Below are 19,251 nucleotides of genomic sequence, written 5' to 3'. Positions count from 1 at the left end.
TCATGTCTGTGATCATTAAGCGTGAAGGATATCATGATAGTTTAAAGCGAATCGACTGTTTTCTGACATTCTTTACATTTTAGAAAACATCAAACAGTGAATCAAATATGCAAATAATGGCTACATATAGCTATTAGTTGTTATTTTGTCTAGATCAAAATTTGTAGAATTTTTACTTTTCAAGTATTTTGCAGAAGACACAGTGGATACATTTCATGTTTCTGTGTCATGTTGTTGAACTTGGATATTTTAATGTTACATTACATATATGCTTATCTTGTATTTAAGTTTTGTAGCCTTTAACTTTCTAATTGAGTTTCTTGCATTCATAAAATTTTAGATTCAGCGAGAGTTGACATAGAGGCTTTTAAAGAAGCTGAACGGGAATTGCTATCAGCTGAAGATACTCTAAGCACAGCAGCTGCAGTAAGAATTTTATATAGAGAATGGCATTTTATTTACATCACGCTGTTTAGATTCCACTATTTATACTCAAAAAATATAGATTTAGTGTTATATAATATAGATCCTTGATTTGGTATCCACATCTTTACTTTATCAACTTGATTGGTTTTGTTGATCACAAGTGCATGTTAGACTTTGCCTGTACCTTCATTTTATATTTATTTGTTTAGTACTTAAGCATGGGTATTTAGTTTTGTGTGTGTTAGGGGTCAATAACACATGTTAGTAGGAATGATAGTTATATTTGTGTTTATGTTGTGTTTATGGTTATGTTGCGTCGCCGAGAGGTTCCCGTCGGGTAGTTGGGAGTTGGTGACAGTTGGCAACTTGGCCAATCGTCGGGTCTATATATTGTTTGGATGGAACTTCGACAGAGAAGGATTGTAGGGACCTATTCTGGATAATTCAATAGAGATATAACTCTTCTGGTCTAGTTGTTTATCATTATTACTTTTGCTATGATATATGAATGTTCTGTTACATGAATAATTGGTACGTGTGGAAAATACTGTGTTATCTGTGAGTTCTACCAACCTTACATTAAGGACCAAACAGTGTGCTATCCGTTCCAACTATGTTATGGTTGCATAGCTTGTGTTTCCAATCTACTTCTATTGTTGTTACCCATTTCTCTTAATGTTTTAGTTTATGAGATTAGTTTTTATGCTTTTGCTTGCTATTCATCCTTCAAATCTATCTTATTAACCTTGTGTAATAGCACTGTTAGCATACAAATTGTTTGATCTTTAAAAATCCTTCAAAAAAAGGTTGCATGAAGTTTTAAATCTTTAAAAATCTCTAAATTTCTTGAGTTTTTCACTTTCCCAAGTCCAGCCGAGTTTGAAGCCAAGTTTGACTCCGAGTCCCAAGTTTGACTCCGGGTTGGCCTTGCCGAGTCCGAGTCCTGTTTCTTTGGTTTAATATCGTACTTGCAGTTTGTAACCATTTTATGCTTTTTCAGTGAACCCTAGTTATTCATTTTAGCACTGAAAGAATATATTGCTTTGCCTTCATTCTGGATAATATTGACTTCGTCAAAAAATATGTTGACTTTTACAAGAAATATGTGTCCAAAATTTTCTGATATTTTGCAGGCTTCTTATAACTATCAACATTTCTTTCTATACCATAGATCTGCAAAAAACTCTGATGAAAGAGTGATGCTGAATATTGTTTTTCAATATAATATTATCATGTTATATTTTGGACTTTCATGCACTCTTGTTAGGGATGTTCTCACTATATGGTGCATTATAGTTATAATGCACTAGTAATATATATTGTAGGGTTGACTACTGTTGTGTATATTTCTAGGAAAAGACACATTATGAGGGAATAATGAGGGATAAAGTAATTCCAGAGGCTGCAGAAGCAGAAAAAGAACTCAAAGATCTTCAAGACAAGCGTGAGGTGGGTTGGCAAATTTATGTGCTTTTATTATTTGCTTATACTGGCTTGAGAACATTTAGATTGGATTTTTGATGAGTAAAGGAATAAGTGATTGTTGGACTGTATCAATCTGTCGCTTCTTTTTGTATTGCATGTAGATTACTAATAATCAAAATATTACACCATTAGAATCTGTATATGACGAATTAATCCTATCCCTTGCTGCTGGACCATGCAGAGTCACAAAAAGATAATGCAAAAAAAGGAATACTTATCTATTGTGACTGGCCATGCAAGGCCTATGTAATAAGTGAACAGACTGTGCAAGGTCTAGAGAAAGTTTCATACCAAAACTAATACATATATATTAACCAGAAAAAGAAACTGTCAATCAGAAAGTCATGTTTTCACTGTATTTGTCCATATCGTCCCACACAAGTGGTGGATCAATATCAGATAAGTCATCATTAGATCTCACCACCTCAACTGTGAACTCCTCCCGTTGGTTTATAGTAAATTCGATCCTTGATGTAGCCCCAAGTCTTTCTGCAGTGTCTCAACTGAATATTTCTTGTTATACTTTTTCTAAAACTGCAAGTATCCTCTCAGGAATGGAATGTTGTCTGATTTATAAATGGACAGTGTCTTGCATACTTTATCTCTGTTTTGTTAACCTCCATTGTACAAGTCTTCAGTAGTTTGACAAACTTATCTTTAGAAATCTCCATCGTTGTAGAAACCTGTGCAGAACTATCATGGAAGATGAGTCTTCTAATTGACTCAGTAAGTGCTCTCCTACTTCCTTTGAACCTTTCCTCGTTTCTCATTTTCCATAAGAACCACAGTATTTCAGTAGATAAAAGTAGCCAAAAGAGGTTAAAAGGTTTACCCAAATCATTTACAAAACCAAACAGAATTTCCGGCCATTTAACTCCACCTTTCTGCCCAACACCCCAGGTCTGCACAAAAAAGATTCTATATCTCTCCAGTATATAAGCAATCAAATAAAATAGGTCTGCATGGTTCTCATTTGTTTGTTCACATAGAGGAATGCAATTAGAATATTTGATGCTTTAGAAGTCTTGCATGGAGAGTTTTGCCAGTGTATTGTAATTTTTGTTTCTTGAGATAATACATTGAGTTATGTGGGTGCTTTTGGAGGTTGGGTTTTTCTCAGGAGGGATTTTAAGGGTACATTTTGTGTCATACTGTAGTATGTTTGCTGTTCTTTTGCATTGTGATTGTGAAAATCTGTTTTGCATATATTTCTCTTATAGGAGTTATGTGGAAATGGTTTATATGTATGCAATTTTCCTTTCACTTTTGGGTGAGGGCTTTTTCTTTAAAAGGAGACAAACTAGTTTTGTTACAAACTTACAACTACTTACAGAGATAACGTTTGGGCACATATTCTTTAGAACAAATATATTGATAGTTGTGCTAAATTTTGACTTAGGACTTGGCATAGACTGTGTAGAAAAAAGAAATTAATGCCTTTAGAGAACACAAAAGTCTATTTTGACCATCAATTTATCATAATTCAAAGATTACATGTGTCATATGACCCCATAATTCAAAGAATACCTTGCCATGATTGATTGTGGCTTATTTGGAGATCATATTAAATGCATTATATTAAGCATATAAGGATTTTGTGCAGCTATTACTGTATACATCAGGCATAAATATATTAAACAATTAATGCATACCACAGGAATAGGATGATACAACACGTAACTTAATAATAGTTCTTATCTGATCTTATTGCTGGTCTGATTTCTATAATGGAACTGCTGATCTCCTTCGCTGTTCTGATATATCTGATTGGTAGATTGCTTGATTCCCCTTCTGCTGTTATGATATATTTATGTCTGCTGGCGATTTATATGTTTATCTGAAATATTTCTGTCTGCTCTTAAATAGGAATTATTTTACAAGTGAATTGATGTTGAATGATCCTCAAAAAACTTATATTTATACCTCTTGAAATGCCTCTTCAACCCAACAGTCACAGCTCTTCATACTAGGTCGGCCAGCAGTATAACTGTTTTTATCATTGACATTTATTTCACCCAAAATGGGTGCTAGTTCTGACAAGGTCAGCCAAGACATGTTTAGTTTATTATTATTTTATTTTAAAATTTTTTTTTTTCCTTGCCTAGATGGGCGCTATAACCAGGGGGTTGACCAGAAAATACTTTATTTAAATTAATTTAAGTCCCCTAAACCCCAGGTCGGCCCTAAACCTCAGGTGGGGCATGACACCTTGCCTTAGGCATCACTTGATCCCCCATGCTTCCATGTAGGGTTCTTCTCGCCTTTGCTCTGTGTTGTACGTTGCTGATTTTAACATAAAATGAAAATGCCATTAAGATGTTAAAACAAAAAAAAATTAGCATGTTTTTAGTATTTTTTTTTTATAAGATAAAATTGTATGAATAATTATGTGGCATCACCCCCAGGTTTTCAGCGTTTGTCATTTCAAAGTCGAAAAAGGGAAATAAAAATTAGAGACTTCTTTGCAAAGAACACTCGAAACTCATTTGAATATACAAATATTGTAATGTCCCCTACTAGGAGGTTGCCAGTTACCAATAATTAACATATCATTAAATATTATTATGCCTTAAATTAAGGGTTCGAGATTAGTGAACAACAATTCTTCATAAATCAATAACCAATTATATTAAGGGTTTATCCTTATCATCCTCCTATACTAATGGAGGATGGGGGAACTATTGTGCTAGGGTGCTTGGAAACCAATCTACAAGTAGGCTCCCTCAAGGTTTCAGGAACACAGGTCCTTACCCCATCTTGGGACTTCTCCCTCAAGGTTTCTGGAACACCTGTCCATACCCCATCTTGGGACTTAACTGCCTTGTGGGAATTACTCCACCTCTCCCTACACAAACCAACCTCTCCTCACGAAGGCATTAGTGGAAGATCAAGGACTAAACTGTTTAATATATTGGCCTTTCAAGTATTACAAATGCATAAGAAATTAAGTATAAATCTGATTTCTTTGACAATATTCCCTAATATGCATTTGTATTTATAGTGTCTCATATTATAGATATTTGTTCTTTATTCCTAATATTCCATATCATATAATTGCAAATAGTCACTTAGCAATAAGTGGGATACATCATGCCAATCTGCTGCCACAGGCTGTAATGATCGATCTTGATGAGAGCAGATTTCCCTGTATTTTTCTTCTGATCTGATTTGATGGTGATGTCACTGGATGCTTTTGATTCCTTTCCTTTATATCTCTCAATGTGAGGGAGAGGTCACACCTCTTCATCATGTATGCCCTTTGGCAAGAGACACACCCTTTCACCATTAGCACCCTTTGAAAGATTGCAACTCTTCATTATTTCTTCCCTTTGAAAGGGACACAACCTTTCACAATCAGATCTGCACTTGTTATTTAAATCGGATCTGCATTTCTGATTCCCAAATTATCCCTCCCTTTAAATGAGTTCTCTTCTCCCTTTTATACCTCATATTTGGGGGAGTCACAACTTATCATTTCATGCCTTTTGATCATTCATTAACTTTAAATCAAATTTTAATTATATTAAATTAGGTTCTTTTATATTTTAATTATATTAAATTAGATTCTTTTATATTTTAATTTTATTTTAACTTTTATTCTCATATATTTTGATTTTTATTACTTATTATTAAATTATATTTCAAAGTGGGGTTATTACAAATGTTCATTTTGAAAGCATTCCAAACACTTCTTTCACGTCGTTTCCCCACCTACATGCAAATTTGCAAGTGTTTTGGTTGAAAAGAGATCGACATGATTGAAATAATGAATCGGATGTGAGAGTTTTTTATGTTTTCATGTTAGGTGAGTCCATGTAGAAAAAGCATGGGTACAAGCAGAAGTGAGGCTAATTTTTTTGCAGAACTCAAGTGAGTTTGGGTGAGTCCATGGTCTAGACTCAACTCATGATTCACATCGATTTTTCGCATTTGGTGATGACCAGCAGGGCACACCAATCCAGGTTGATCCCGCATGAATATTCCTTCTATGAATTGTATTGTGATTATATATTCATAATATCAATTTCACATTCATAATGAGGTGTCTCTCAATATTCATCGATGTTAAATAGTTTAGCAATGCAATCGAAAAGTTAAAAAATATTTAAATAGAAAACTAGTATTTTGTTATTATCTATCCACCACATATGTAGACAGTAAACACTTTTGATTTGACCTAGTCATGAACTGATGTGTATTTCATAGTGAAGGTCACATGCTTGAATCTGGATGGGGGTATGGTTGTACACCTTGTTGAACAACATATAAGGTAAATGAAAAGACAATTACTTTGTGTCTTATTGAGGAAGTAATGTGCTTCTCTATTGTCATAGTGGCTCATTGTGTAGGAAAAAATTGTTAAAAAATGCTTCTGAATTGAAACTTTTGCAAAATGTGAAGCTAGGATCCAACCTTTGCCTAAGCATGAATTGCACAACCTTTCTTCAGTCCATCTCTGCAATATTGGATATTTCCTTGTATAAAATGAATGACTGACAAGAGTATACCATCTGTCATCATTCTAATTTTCTCGTTTACATTGTAGGTTTGTTAATTAAGATTATTTGCTTGGATGTTACTTCCCCTTGGCTGTTGCACCTTATATGGCCCATTTAGAAATGAGGAGATACATCAGATCTGATTACCTATAAAAATCATATTCCTGGGCAAATATATACTGAAGAAAATGCTACAGTTTCAGTCAGGAAGGTTTCTAAATAATCAGAGCATAGTGGATGCAAAGCAAAGAGACATGTGGGCTTGGAGATAGTTTTCCAAGCTATTTTGGAATACATTTCCCCTTTGAGATACCATTGAGGAGTCTGGTCTTACGTGATCTATTGCTGCTTTGTAGAATTTGGGAAGGCCTTTAACCCTGTACTTGGGTACTTCCTGTTTTAGAGGTTACACATTGTCGGTACTTAAGGGCTCTTTATTATTAACCTCATTTTTCTCTATCTGATATACTATTGATGGACTTTTAGTTTTTTGAGTATGACTAATGCACAGATGGAGTCAGAGTTGTGTGCTCTCTTGCAGACACTCTTTTAACATCTAGTTGAGCTTGAGGGCATTCTTAGATAGAACATTCACATTAAAGATGGTCATATTTTAATTTCTAGGTAAAACTATGGCTTTAATCTGAAATATAATATAGATTCTCTCCAAGTAATAAATGCCTCACTGGAGGTCACTAGTTTATGTATTTTGGGGTTCACTTTATAGGTTCACGTTTCCATCTAATGCTTGCTTTATATGTCATCTAGAAAAGGAATATGCTTCTTGTTCTTCTTACGGGGCATTATTATTGTAAGATACATTTGAATAGATCCCTTTAAAGATACATCTCTTGAACACAACATTAAATCTACTATTCTACATGGTTTCCAGGTTTGAAGTTTGGTTTGGTATTTGTTGATTGAGTGTGTTGAGAGGGTATAAACTAGCCTACACCATTGTATGACTCTTTTCTACATTGATGGTTGATCATCATCTATCCATTGTCATATAGTTACGACATGTGGTTATTTAGCTTAAGTCTATGGAGATATTTGTATTTAATGCTTTATTTTTCAAGTACGCTAGCCCCTAAGGCCTTCTTGTCTAATGGCAATGCACTAGTGTTAGAATTAAGGTGCCATTTAGCTTGCAATCCTATATATAACTCATGCATGTCCAACACTATTGGAAACTATCAGTAGCTATGCAGAGTGGAATTAGAAATTATTTTCTGCAATTAAGATTCCTCAAGAATCTTGGCTTTAGTTGTTATATGCATTCTTGGAGGTGGAGTTAGTAGTGGGGTTGCAAAGCTATTTTTAGTAAATTTCTCAACTTGGGCATGAGAATAAAGTAATGGAGCATTTTGAATGTTATTGGTGGGTCTAGTATGAGTTGGGTGATGATTTTACACCACATGGGCCATTATGGAGGAGTTACAAGTTAAATATGTCATCTATTACTAGTATCAAGGCTATTTTGGCTATTGATGGCTCATTGGGAGTCACATTTACTATTCTCATAAGAGGTTCTTCATTTTGGACATAGAATTATTTCGCATTTAGCATGGTTTGATGGTACATTGTTTCTGGAAACTATATGTAGTATTCCTCTCACATTTCTCTATAAATTGGAGAAATAAGGTTTTTTCCTTACAAGATTGTTTTATAGGTACATAGGTGTTGTAGGAGTGTTGTTAGAGTAAAGAGTGTTAGTGTGTACATGTATCTCATTTTTGAAGATTAATGCATACTTGTCCTCTTTTTTGTGTGGAGGTTTTTCTTGAAAGGGTTTCTCCATGTAAATCTTGTGTTGATGTGATTTGCTGATTTTTTTTCTCATTGCTAATTCATGCACTCGCATAATTCATTCTTATGGTAGTCCTTTTTTGAGAAATAAATTTCATTTGCATACAATCGTGGAAGTTATTCTTGTAGTAGTTTCACCTTGTCTCTCAATAAGTAGTTTGATTCTATCTTGCTTGTCTAGTTTGTCAACATTTCTATAGATAGGTTTCCTACCTTTGAATGCTCCTTGGAGGCTTATCCTCAGCTTCTATTTTGTGCATTTATTGGAAATTGTTGATGGCAACATGCTTAATGACAACTATATTTAACATAATTTGTCACATGGCCTTATGACACCCTTGCCTAGTTAGGTTGCTATTTTACTAGTTATAAGTTTAGATAGAGCACCATGTTATATGAGATGATAGAGTTTGTTGTGTTTATTCTCTCTAGGAAGTGGAGTTAGAGGAGTACCATAGTTTTTACATGTCAAGTGTGCCATGAGATGGAGGGGAGTTATTAATGATCATAAAATGACTTGAGAGGAATGCTAGCTATAGCTTTTTCCATTGTAGAGACAAGAGGTGCTTGACCCTTCAAAGGGCCACCACTTTGTAAAATGAGTGGTCAAGTATACCCTATACCCCATGCTCTTAGATTATATACATAGTTCTTTGGCAAGGTGCCTTTGTTCTATATATTGATTTGTATCATATGGGTTATTTTTATTTGGCTTATCTAGGGTCTTTTATTATTTTAGGTTAAGTTACTATTTCCAGTGGTCAAAGCTCTTTATAGTGATACTTTATAATGTAGTTTGTTATATTTTGAGTTTTGCTAGCCTATCTTTCTATTATAAAAGGTGCTATGTCGCAACAATCAAGCTTTTAATAAATTGTATTTTTATGTACATTTCTAATCAAGCTTTTACAAAACCATATCATTATATACAATATTGAAATGGTGCTTTGCAAAAGCACGTTATAGAAAACTTAATTTTCAAAATGTTAAATTATTATTTTTCTATCAATAAATATTGGTGTTTATTGGGTATTCTTTGCTAATGAAAAAATAAACATGAAAATTACCTGTTCTTCTATGGGTTGTAGCGTGGGCACTGGTTGTAGTAGTATGAAAAGGAGTCTTCAGATGATGATGCTAATAAACATATAGAAAACAAACACCAAAGTGAGAAAGAAAACTGACCATTAAGAAAAGGTTGACCACCCCTACACACAAAAGTCTAGAGAGTTTGAATCAGGTGAGGTATAAGTATTCACATTATAGGATCCTTCTCAACCAAATCAATTTCAAGAGACCCTCTACCCATGTCGATAATAACTTCCTCCAAGCCCATTTTCACAATAAAGACATGCTAGCACCATTACGACTCCACTGTGACTCTTTCCACAATCTTTACTTGTGTTGAAGTCCACTTGCTCCTCTATTGTTAGTGAACATACTCACCTTATATTTGTTTTATTTACTTATCATCTTTGACTTCAAACACATAAAAAGCCTTGCCAATTATATCCATATTAGACACCTTTTTTGAAGTGCTTGTAGTGAAAAATTTGACCTTTGGATGATTTTAGTCAAGATTGTAGGGCCATGCGTGTGGGGAGGAACAAAGAAAGTCTAGTGAAAACTAGGGTGAGCCCACTTGGTGCAAGAGACAACGACCAAAGCTAGGATGTCATGGAGTTTGCTTGAGAATGGACCACAATAGATATATCACTATCCAATGGTTGTCACCATTGCCCACAGCAATTGTTTCTGGCTTTATCGCAAGCCAAAATATCCTTAAGTAGGAGTTAGGGGTATTAACCCTTTGCTCGAAAGAGAGGAGATGATGTCAGGGTGATAGGGGAGTAGAGGTCACATTGACTACAAATGGACCAACCTTCACTTTGCAAGGGCTCATTGAGGTAAGGTTAACATTATTCTCAAACCACCTTATGCAAATGACTTCCAATGGGAGTTTAGGCCCTCAACATTTATATAAAATACATCCTCATGAAGAAATCATTTGATCAATGAAAATCTTCCAATTTATAGTTGTGGGCACCAAATTTCACATAAAGGAGTTCACCACTGTGGACTTCAATTGCTTGAATCACAAATGCTTTGCCCTACCATCCAGCACAAGGATGTTGTAGACAAAATCTAGGTCAAGGTTCTCCATAACTGCAACAACCATTTTGAGTCATTAAGTTTGGATCCCACAAAATTGAACTTTGAAAGTGAGCATGCCCTACAAAGCCATAACAATTTTGTAGAGTGATCCCGAATGGGATGAAGTGCTGTAAGTGAGAATGGGAGCATTGTCTAAAACAAGGGGATTGACAACTACCCAATCTTTCAAATCTTCCTCGCAATGGAAGATAATATTATGACTGACCCTATGTTTGGCTACGATGCTCTCACACTTATTGACTTCATGATTACAATGTGCTAAACAAACTCAATGTAAATTCCTAGCAGAATCTCTAACTGTTTAAAAATCAGGGCTAGAGCTCTTATTCATAGCTGATGCAAAAATTTGAAAGTCATCTTAAGCTTCTAGAGATGGGAGGCAAAGTTCAAGAGCCACATCAATCCTCCTATCTATGCCCAAGCCTTTGCTTCATTGTCGGTCTTAAGTGGCATGTAATTTGTTAAAATTATATGGTCATCTTGCCAGCAAGTCTTTGATAATACAACTTATATCAGCCCAAGCAGGATTCCCTTTTGAAGTCCTATCAATGTTGAGCTCCTAGCTTGAAGAGCTTGGCTGTGCCAATGAACGCGATCTATAGTTTTCCTTAATTTACATCGCTTTAATAGGGGTCAAAATATTAAACTATGATTGAGTGCCATTGATGACCATTGTTGCTTTCTTGCATGATTTCCCACTTTAATATTTGCCACCACTATGCTTCTGAGGGACCATTTCCTCACAGGATTTTTTCATCTCAGCTCTTTAATATGGAGCTTTATTGTTTTATATTTACCCCATTGTTTGATTTTGATAATTTCTTTATTGTTTGATACTAAGTTATATTTTTCATAGTTTAGGGTCTCCTTGCCCTAGTTTATTACAAGTGAATGCGCTTTTTGAGTCGCATTGATTTACTTCGGATCGTTAGTGGACATTAGAATAATATCTTTACATATATTTATTCAACTTACTATCATGTTGGAATTTTATATTTTTTTTTCTAAGTTGCTGGTTTGGGATCGAAGAACTGGTATGCCGGTACGGCAAAATTTGGAAAAGGGGTTTGGGTTCGTTATATATATATATATATAATGCAGCCTATAAGCATGAATTAAGATTAGCATGTCACATACCATTATATAAACAACAAAACCAACATAAACTTGTGATCATACCATAACAACATCATATACATCAAGTTTAATATCAAAATGACAAAATATTCAAGTATCATTGTTTCAACTTTCAACAATTTAAAGTTTAATCATCAAATGGATTCTCTAATTCATCATCCTCATTCTCCTCCTCCTCCTCATTGACATTGACAGTAGATGAACCAATGCCACTGCCACTTACACTTGCACTTGTACTATAAGTTTGCTTGCTATCCAAGTCATCAAATGCAACAAGCTGAGAAGTGAAAGCATCCAAATCAGTATGCTCTGGCTCTATATCCCACATCTTCGTTTCCCCTTTCTTGTAGTCATGTTGCTTGTGTGAAATGAGCAAAGTTAATGTTTTAAAACTCACTTTTAGGGTTACATTTTAATTTTTTATGTGGTGGATTTCAAAAAAAATATAAATTAAATTTTTGCAAAAAAAATTGCCATTTTTGGACCATCAGACCCCGGGTTCGACCTGGTCCGAACTAGGCTTGTGAATCACGGACCCTGTTCGGACCACAGGCGGACCAGCCTAGGACCTCGGACTAGTACCAGGGGTCTAGGGGGGCGAATCCTGCAACTTAGTTTTTTTTGCATAGGTCTAATAAGAGGATTTTGATTGTGAGGGATATTTGGTTTGAACTTTTGGACAAGGGAGTAGCTAAAGTAAGAAAACAATAATCAAGAAATGATAAATGGCATTGATGAACTAAGCATATGCAAGTAAACTTCAACAGCTTATTCTTCCAAATTTTATCTGCATGCACTTATGTTGAGAAATTTATTGTCCTGTGGCTATATTTTGACTTGTAAGCTGATTATCCAGAGGAAAAGGTTGTTAATTTCTGTGGGGCTTGTTTGTCATATTGGTTGATCTGTTCTCAGAACATGCTTAACTTTTCTCTTTGGTCTTCAATTTGGAAATTTATGGAAATGATGTTGCGGCCTCATTTAATGGCATATACTCTCCCAAATTGTTTATTTTGTTATGTATATATATATTTTTTTCTGTAGTTAATGTTTGTAAGGATGCAACATATTTGTTTTGAATACCACGTGCCACAGCTTTGGTTTTGTATGGCTTTTTTCACAAAAAAGATTCTTAACAAATGCTGTGGTGAATTTTATTGAACACATTGTTTTTTCCTCATTTCATACCTGATACCATCTTATTCATACTTTAATTTCAATGTCTGTAGGAGAATTACAAAAAAGCTTCTGTAATTTGTCCTGAAGCAGAGGTTGAAGCTTTGGGTGGCTGTCATGAAGACACTCCAGAAAAGCTTAGTGCCCAGTTAAAGAGGCTCACCCAAAGACTTAATACCGAAAACCAAAGGTAAATTTAAGTGATTAGTTGCTCATATATATATATATATATATATATTCTGCTGTTTTTGTACAGTTTACCTTATTTATTTTAATACATTTTGTTCAGCGTATGTTTATATATGTTTTACCTCTCTTCTACTTTGAAGGAATTGAAATTCCATTTTGTGCAGGCACCCTGAATCAATTGATGACTTGAGAATGAAGTATGCAAAGCATGAGCGAAAGATTAATAAGAAACGACTAACTTTTGATTTTTTCCGAAATAAATTGAATGTGAGTATGTTATATCTTGTTAGATAAATAAAAATTATTTACGGGGCTAATATAAGCTTCCAAGTTATATGGATAGAGATAATACATCGTAAATATATATTAATTTTTATGTAAACAGTTATATATAAATACAAAATAAGAGAGGAGGGATGGGGGATGGTGGTTGAATAAGCAAGCATAGATATGATGGCTGTTCTGGAGTGTCTTATAATTTAGATTTTCAGGATGGGGTGTTGGGGGCTAGTTGAATGCACAACTATGTGCTCGGGAGTGTCTGGTAACTTAGATATGCTAGGGAGACTTGTGATTTGTGTTAATTTAGGATCATCTCTTGGTCTGTTGCTAGGGAGACCTTGTGATTTGTGCTCGATATCAGAATTTCTCTGGCTGAAATTTTGCATATTTGGAAGAAAACTAGGTGGAATCCCTAATGCAACCCTAATTATGCAACAACTCATTGAATTTTGCTCCAATTGTCTTCAAATATATATTGTATGAGTTTCAATGTGACCTTGAAAACCCCTTTAAAAATCAAGCATAAATTCAGCAAAATCAAAGAGATACATTTCCCCAAATGACCTCCAAAATTGAAATAAATTACCTTACCTTCATGTTGCCAAGATCATTCTTTGATACCATTTGTAATGAAAGAACTTACACAATATTGGAATTAAATAGGAAATTTGTTGCAAATGTGTGATAATAACATGCCACTTCTTAGGGGCAACCTCCTAATCCATTTCAAGGGGGATACCTTAAATAGTCTTCAATAAGAACAATACTCAATATGATGATAATGACCAGCCACTAACTCCCATATGTACCTAATTGTGCTTTGGTTGAGGCCAATTTAGATACTTAACTCTAGCCCATAGGATAACTTAAATGCCTATATATGATTATAATAATGATTATGTAACTTATTCAAGAGTTAAAGTAGCCACAGGTTGACTACTCATAACCCAATGCAGACTATAGGGTTAGGGGCATAGCAGAGTCGACTTCTTTATATGATGCTTTTTTAATATTGCAATCACATTTTTTTCCTGTTTACTGTGCTATATAAAAAATGATTATGAATACTTACCTTCATAAATAAACAAGTCATAGAACAAATGCTTTAGATATTTGTAGGTTGGTGTATCATCAAACTACAGTGAATGGCAGTAGTGGAAGTATGATGCAAATTTCGATGGATAAGACTTGCACAATGTCCTAATAAAGAATATCAGAAACAAAATAGTTAGAAACCAATCTGTATTGCACCCAAAGTATAATACAAAAGCACTCCTTAAAATAGGTTACATATTTAATTGAAGTTGCCATTTTTTTCACTTATTTTGTCATATTTTTGTTTCTTGCCTTCTGATTTGTTGTAGCTTATATATAACATATATGCACATTGACAATGAAATTTTGTTAGTTGACTCTTATCTGAACTCTCAATTCAGCTTTAATGTTATTTGGTAAGGTTCTATTAATGTAGAAGATGGATGCCTTACAATTTTAATCATATAAATATTTGAAATTTCTTATATTTTAATTTTTCCCTACTTTTTTGATTAGCCATCCTTCGTAGTCTCCAAACAAATGGCTGCCCAATTTTTTTTTTCAAAAATGTGTCTACCTCTCCCTTGCTGTCCTTGTCTTGAAAACTTGGTGTAACCTAGGCATAAGTGAAAAATTAATTGCTCAAATAACCGATGTATTAACAAAGGAGACAAAGGCTCCTTAAATAGAGATTACAAGACGGTGTTCTAAAAAGAACAAACCGTTTAACTGAAGCTAAAAAGCAAAAAGGCAAAAACATTAAAAAGCTAACTATTCCTTCTAATAAAAGACCGTTAATAGACAAATTAAACTAACTAAATGACCATTAATAGAACAATGTAATGTCCCCACTTTGAAATAGGATTTAATAATATATAATAATAACAAAATTAAAATACAAAAGATTAAAACTGACATTTAAATTAAAAAAAAAATATAAAATAAAATATAATTAAATTTTAATTAAGTTAATGAATGGTCAAAAGAAATGGAATGAAAAGTTGTGACTCCCTCAATCAAGAGATATAAAAGGGAGAAGAGAACCTTATTTGAGAGGGGATATCTTTGTCAAAGGTTGTGTCTCTTTCATAGGGCAGAAATAATGAAGAGCTGCACTCTTTCAAAGGGTGCTAATGGTGAATGGGTGTGTCTCTTGCCATAGGCAGAGTTGCACGGAAACGGGAACGGTATCGGATATGGGAACGGTATCGGATACGGATACGGCTATTTTTTGAGACCTCTCATTTGGGAACGGTAGAGGATACAACATTTATAAAAAAACAATTACATATATATTTAACACAAATTTCTAAGTAACTAAAGAAGATTTTCATTACTATGAAGCAATATGGAAACATAATTGGGAAATATAGTTTTATTATTCAAACAAAATTCAAATACATTAATAGTTTCTCGTAGAATCACATGCTATCAAAAATATCATCACTATTCTCTTGAAATTGGAGATCTAGGTCATCAAGATTTTCTAAAGAGTAAGAATAGTTGGATTGAGTGCGACCACCAACTAGACTCTCAGAACGTACTGAAGGTTCACTGGAGGCTCCTCCCATGTCAGAATTATCAATAGTGGGATTGAGATGTGTCAATGCATTTATGGATACATCAATGTCACTCATCTCAAGTTGTACATCCCAAAGTCTATAAGGTCCTTTCATGTAGTTTGTGGAGGAATGCGTCAGGAGACGAAGATTGGAAAGCACATATACAAGGTCTTCTGCTTTGTTGGCTGCCAACCTATTTCGTTTCACAGAATGGATGAAGCCATATGTACTCCAATTCCTTTCGGATGCAGAAGAACTTGAAACCTATAAAAAAGTTTATAGTACAAGTTACAAAGACAGCAATCAACTAAAAATTAAAATAAAAAATAAATTAAATTAGAATATAATTCATATAAACTCAAACCGGTGACAATAGTTTGATAGCTAGCTTTTGCAAATGTCTAGTTGTTGCACCATGGAAGTTCCACCACTTTATAGGGTCCATTTCTTTTTTATCAGCCATTGCATCAACATCTGCATAGGTTCCATCAGAGGATGCAAACGTCTCAAACTCATCTCGAATCTCCTTAGCAACTCTAGGATCTGTAAACATTTTTTTGAAAGCTTTTCTATACCCATTGACAACCTCAACATCCATATTTGGTGCAGTCCTATTTGACAATGCTAGCATATCAGCATGGTAGTACTTGGGGTTCAAAGCATATGCCAAAAACTGCAAAGGAGTTGTCATTTTATCCCATCTTTTCTTAATTATCTCATATATTTGCCGATAAAAAAATTCAGAGGGATCTTGCTCTTTTGCTATAATGATATCTCTAACTTTCTCCACCATTGTATCTATGCAATCATAGATGCCACCCAATATTGGTTGATCAGTATCACAACGACGAATGAGGGTGTATATTGGCTCAGTGAAGAATAGTAAATAATCTATTTGAGCCCACCAATCATCGTCAAGAATTAACCTTCTGATATTAGTTGCTCTATCTGTTTGAGATTGCCTCCATATTGCCCAAACATTGCTAATCACCATACTTTTTAAGGCTTGTTTGACATCCACAAGTCTTTTGAGAACAATATAGTGTGTGGCAAAGTGTGTCTCAACCACTTTCAATTAAAAATTAATAATTTTTAGAAACAAATAAATCATACAAATATTTCAAAAAATAATTAATTTTTTTAAAAATGTTTGGATAATTTGAAATAAATAAATAAACTTACCTTTAGCAACTCCAACTTGGCGAATTGTTTGTAAATGGCTTGTGACATGTGATGATTACAAATAAACATCTGAATTTCTTTGGCTTCTTCATAAATCTTCTATATCCATTGATTTTTGCCAATTTTTTGGAGCATTAAGTTCAAAAAATGAACTACGCAAGGGGTCCACCAAATGTTTGGATACCTTGCTTCCACAACCAACCCTGCTGCTCTGCATACTTTTGCATTATCAGTGATTACTTGAACAACATTTTCTGAACCCATTGACTCAATCGCCTCAATTAGAATGTTGGCAATAAACTGAGTATCTTTCTCTTCAGCATTGCATTCCACTGCTTTCAAAAACATTGCCCCCTTTGGGCTCATTGCGACCACATTGATTAGTGGCCTGTTTCTAACATCCTTCCATCCATTAGAGATGATAGAAACCCCTGAGATTTTCCATGAATCTCGAATCACTTGCAATTTTCTATCAATAACATCTTTCTCTTTAGCCAAAAGCGTTGTACGAACCTTCTCGTACCCTGGACTTTTGTATCCTTTTGGGGCTTCATTAATAGACCTAACCATCTCTTGCCAAAATGGAGAGCGAACCACATTGAATGAAATTCCATTCGCATACAAACAACGTGCAATATTCTGATTTGTATCCTCTCGACTTTGCAAATTAAACGCCTTTTCAAGAGGTCCTAAATTGCTTCTCTTGTGGCTAGTAGATGTCCCTGAAGCTGGATGCAAAGGAGGTTTGTTTAAACTTAGACTTGGCCTCTGATTTGATGTTTGAACCCGATTAGCTTCATCCTCTTCTTTCTGGTATTTTGCAATCTTCTTGGCTGACAATCCCTTCCCTTTACTATCACCAACATTTGGACCAAGGCATACTTCACATCCTGTGCCTTTTATGTGGCAAAGGTGCCCACGAACCCTAGTATAAGAACCATTATAATCAGTCAAACATTCGTGACACTTCCATTTAAAACCTCCCCCACCTTGAAACTTTTCAAGGATGGTGACATATTTCCATAATGGAAACTTAGGGTTTGGTTTGATCCACTTGTCGTTTCCAGATGATGATGATGATTCTACCTTGATTACTATCCTGCAAAAAACAAATTAATAAAATTATAAAAAATAAATAATTATTAACTATACACTGACTTTTCTTTAACTTTATAAAAGACAGTATAATTTATTATCTAAGAGTGTAACTTAAATAATTTATAATATATGCTTAATTTTTACTATTTCAAAATTAAATTTACAAAACATACAATATAAAAATCTATAATAATATAATTATGTAGACAAATTTAAAATTTATTAATAATTTAAAATAAATTATATACATTAAAAATTTAAAAGTAATACCAAATATAAAGTTATTGTTAAATAAAATGAAAACTAAATATTATTAATAAAGTTACTAATTAATAAATAAAAGCAAGTATAAATTAATTAAATTAATGTTAAATAAACTAAAGTAATATTAAATAAAAAATAAATAAAACGAAATATTAAATATTTAAATTTTTAATACACTAAATAGAAATTAATAAAGTTACTGTTATATAAAACGAACTATTAAAGATTAAAAAAATTAATAAAATTACTATTTTAATTAAATAAAAGTAAATAATAAACTATAAAATATACATAAAAAATTAATTAAAAAAACCAGCTCCTACCTGCAGAAGCCAGCTACGGAAGTGAGTCGGGAAGAGGTTGCAGCGCCAGACGGAAGTGAAGCCGAAGAGCCTGACGGAAGAAGCCAAAGAGCCAGGCGGGAGTAAGAAGCCAAAGCAGAACAGAAGTGATGCCGAATAGCCACGCAGGATCTACTTGCAGAGCAGACGGTAAGATAAAAGAGTGAAGTTGCAAAGAAGCAAAGGCTCCAGCAAATCTCAAGCCAAAGCATTCCAGAAAAAGAACCCAGGCTGCGTGAAAGAAAACTTTTCAATTTCTGTGCGAATTAGAGAGCTGCTGGTCTGATCATTTATAGGAGAAAAATCTTTAACTCTTTCTAAATTAAATGAATAGTGGTCTGTAGTTCATTTGCAATTTTAGGATTTTTTTTAGATTTTTTACCAAATCGAATCCAAAACGCATTTGGAAAGGGCAAGTTTCCAGAAACGAATAGATACGTTTTGATTGCCATATCACACCCGTATCGTTCCCGTATCCGTATCAGATACGGAGGAACGGGTATCTGAGCTGAGAGGTTGCTGTTTCCGGTAACTCTGGCCATAGGGCATACATGATGAAGAGGTGTGACCTCTCCCTCACATTGAGGGATA

General features: G+C 34.1%; 1 protein-coding gene across 2 annotated transcripts in view; it reads left to right on the top strand.

Annotated features, from left to right (window-relative positions):
• Nucleotides 1-19,251, top strand: part of LOC131033840 (structural maintenance of chromosomes protein 6B) — a 171,816-nt gene that overhangs the window by 85,947 nt on the left and 66,618 nt on the right. Inside the window, exons 20-23 of one of the 2 annotated variants that reach the window (XM_057965132.2) lie at nt 341-426; nt 1,780-1,875; nt 12,761-12,897; nt 13,061-13,163. In XM_057965132.2, coding sequence (XP_057821115.2) covers nt 341-426; nt 1,780-1,875; nt 12,761-12,897; nt 13,061-13,163 — 422 coding nt within the window. The remainder of the gene's footprint in view (nt 1-340; nt 427-1,779; nt 1,876-12,760; nt 12,898-13,060; nt 13,164-19,251) is intronic. The other variant, XR_009103688.2, reaches the window with a different exon arrangement.

Source organism: Cryptomeria japonica, chromosome 9 (genome assembly GCF_030272615.1).
Source record: "Cryptomeria japonica chromosome 9, Sugi_1.0, whole genome shotgun sequence".
Classification (NCBI taxonomy): Eukaryota; Viridiplantae; Streptophyta; class Pinopsida; order Cupressales; family Cupressaceae; genus Cryptomeria; species Cryptomeria japonica.
The sequence above is the reverse complement of the archived record's forward strand: the minus strand, read 5'-3'. Positions and strand labels throughout refer to the sequence as shown.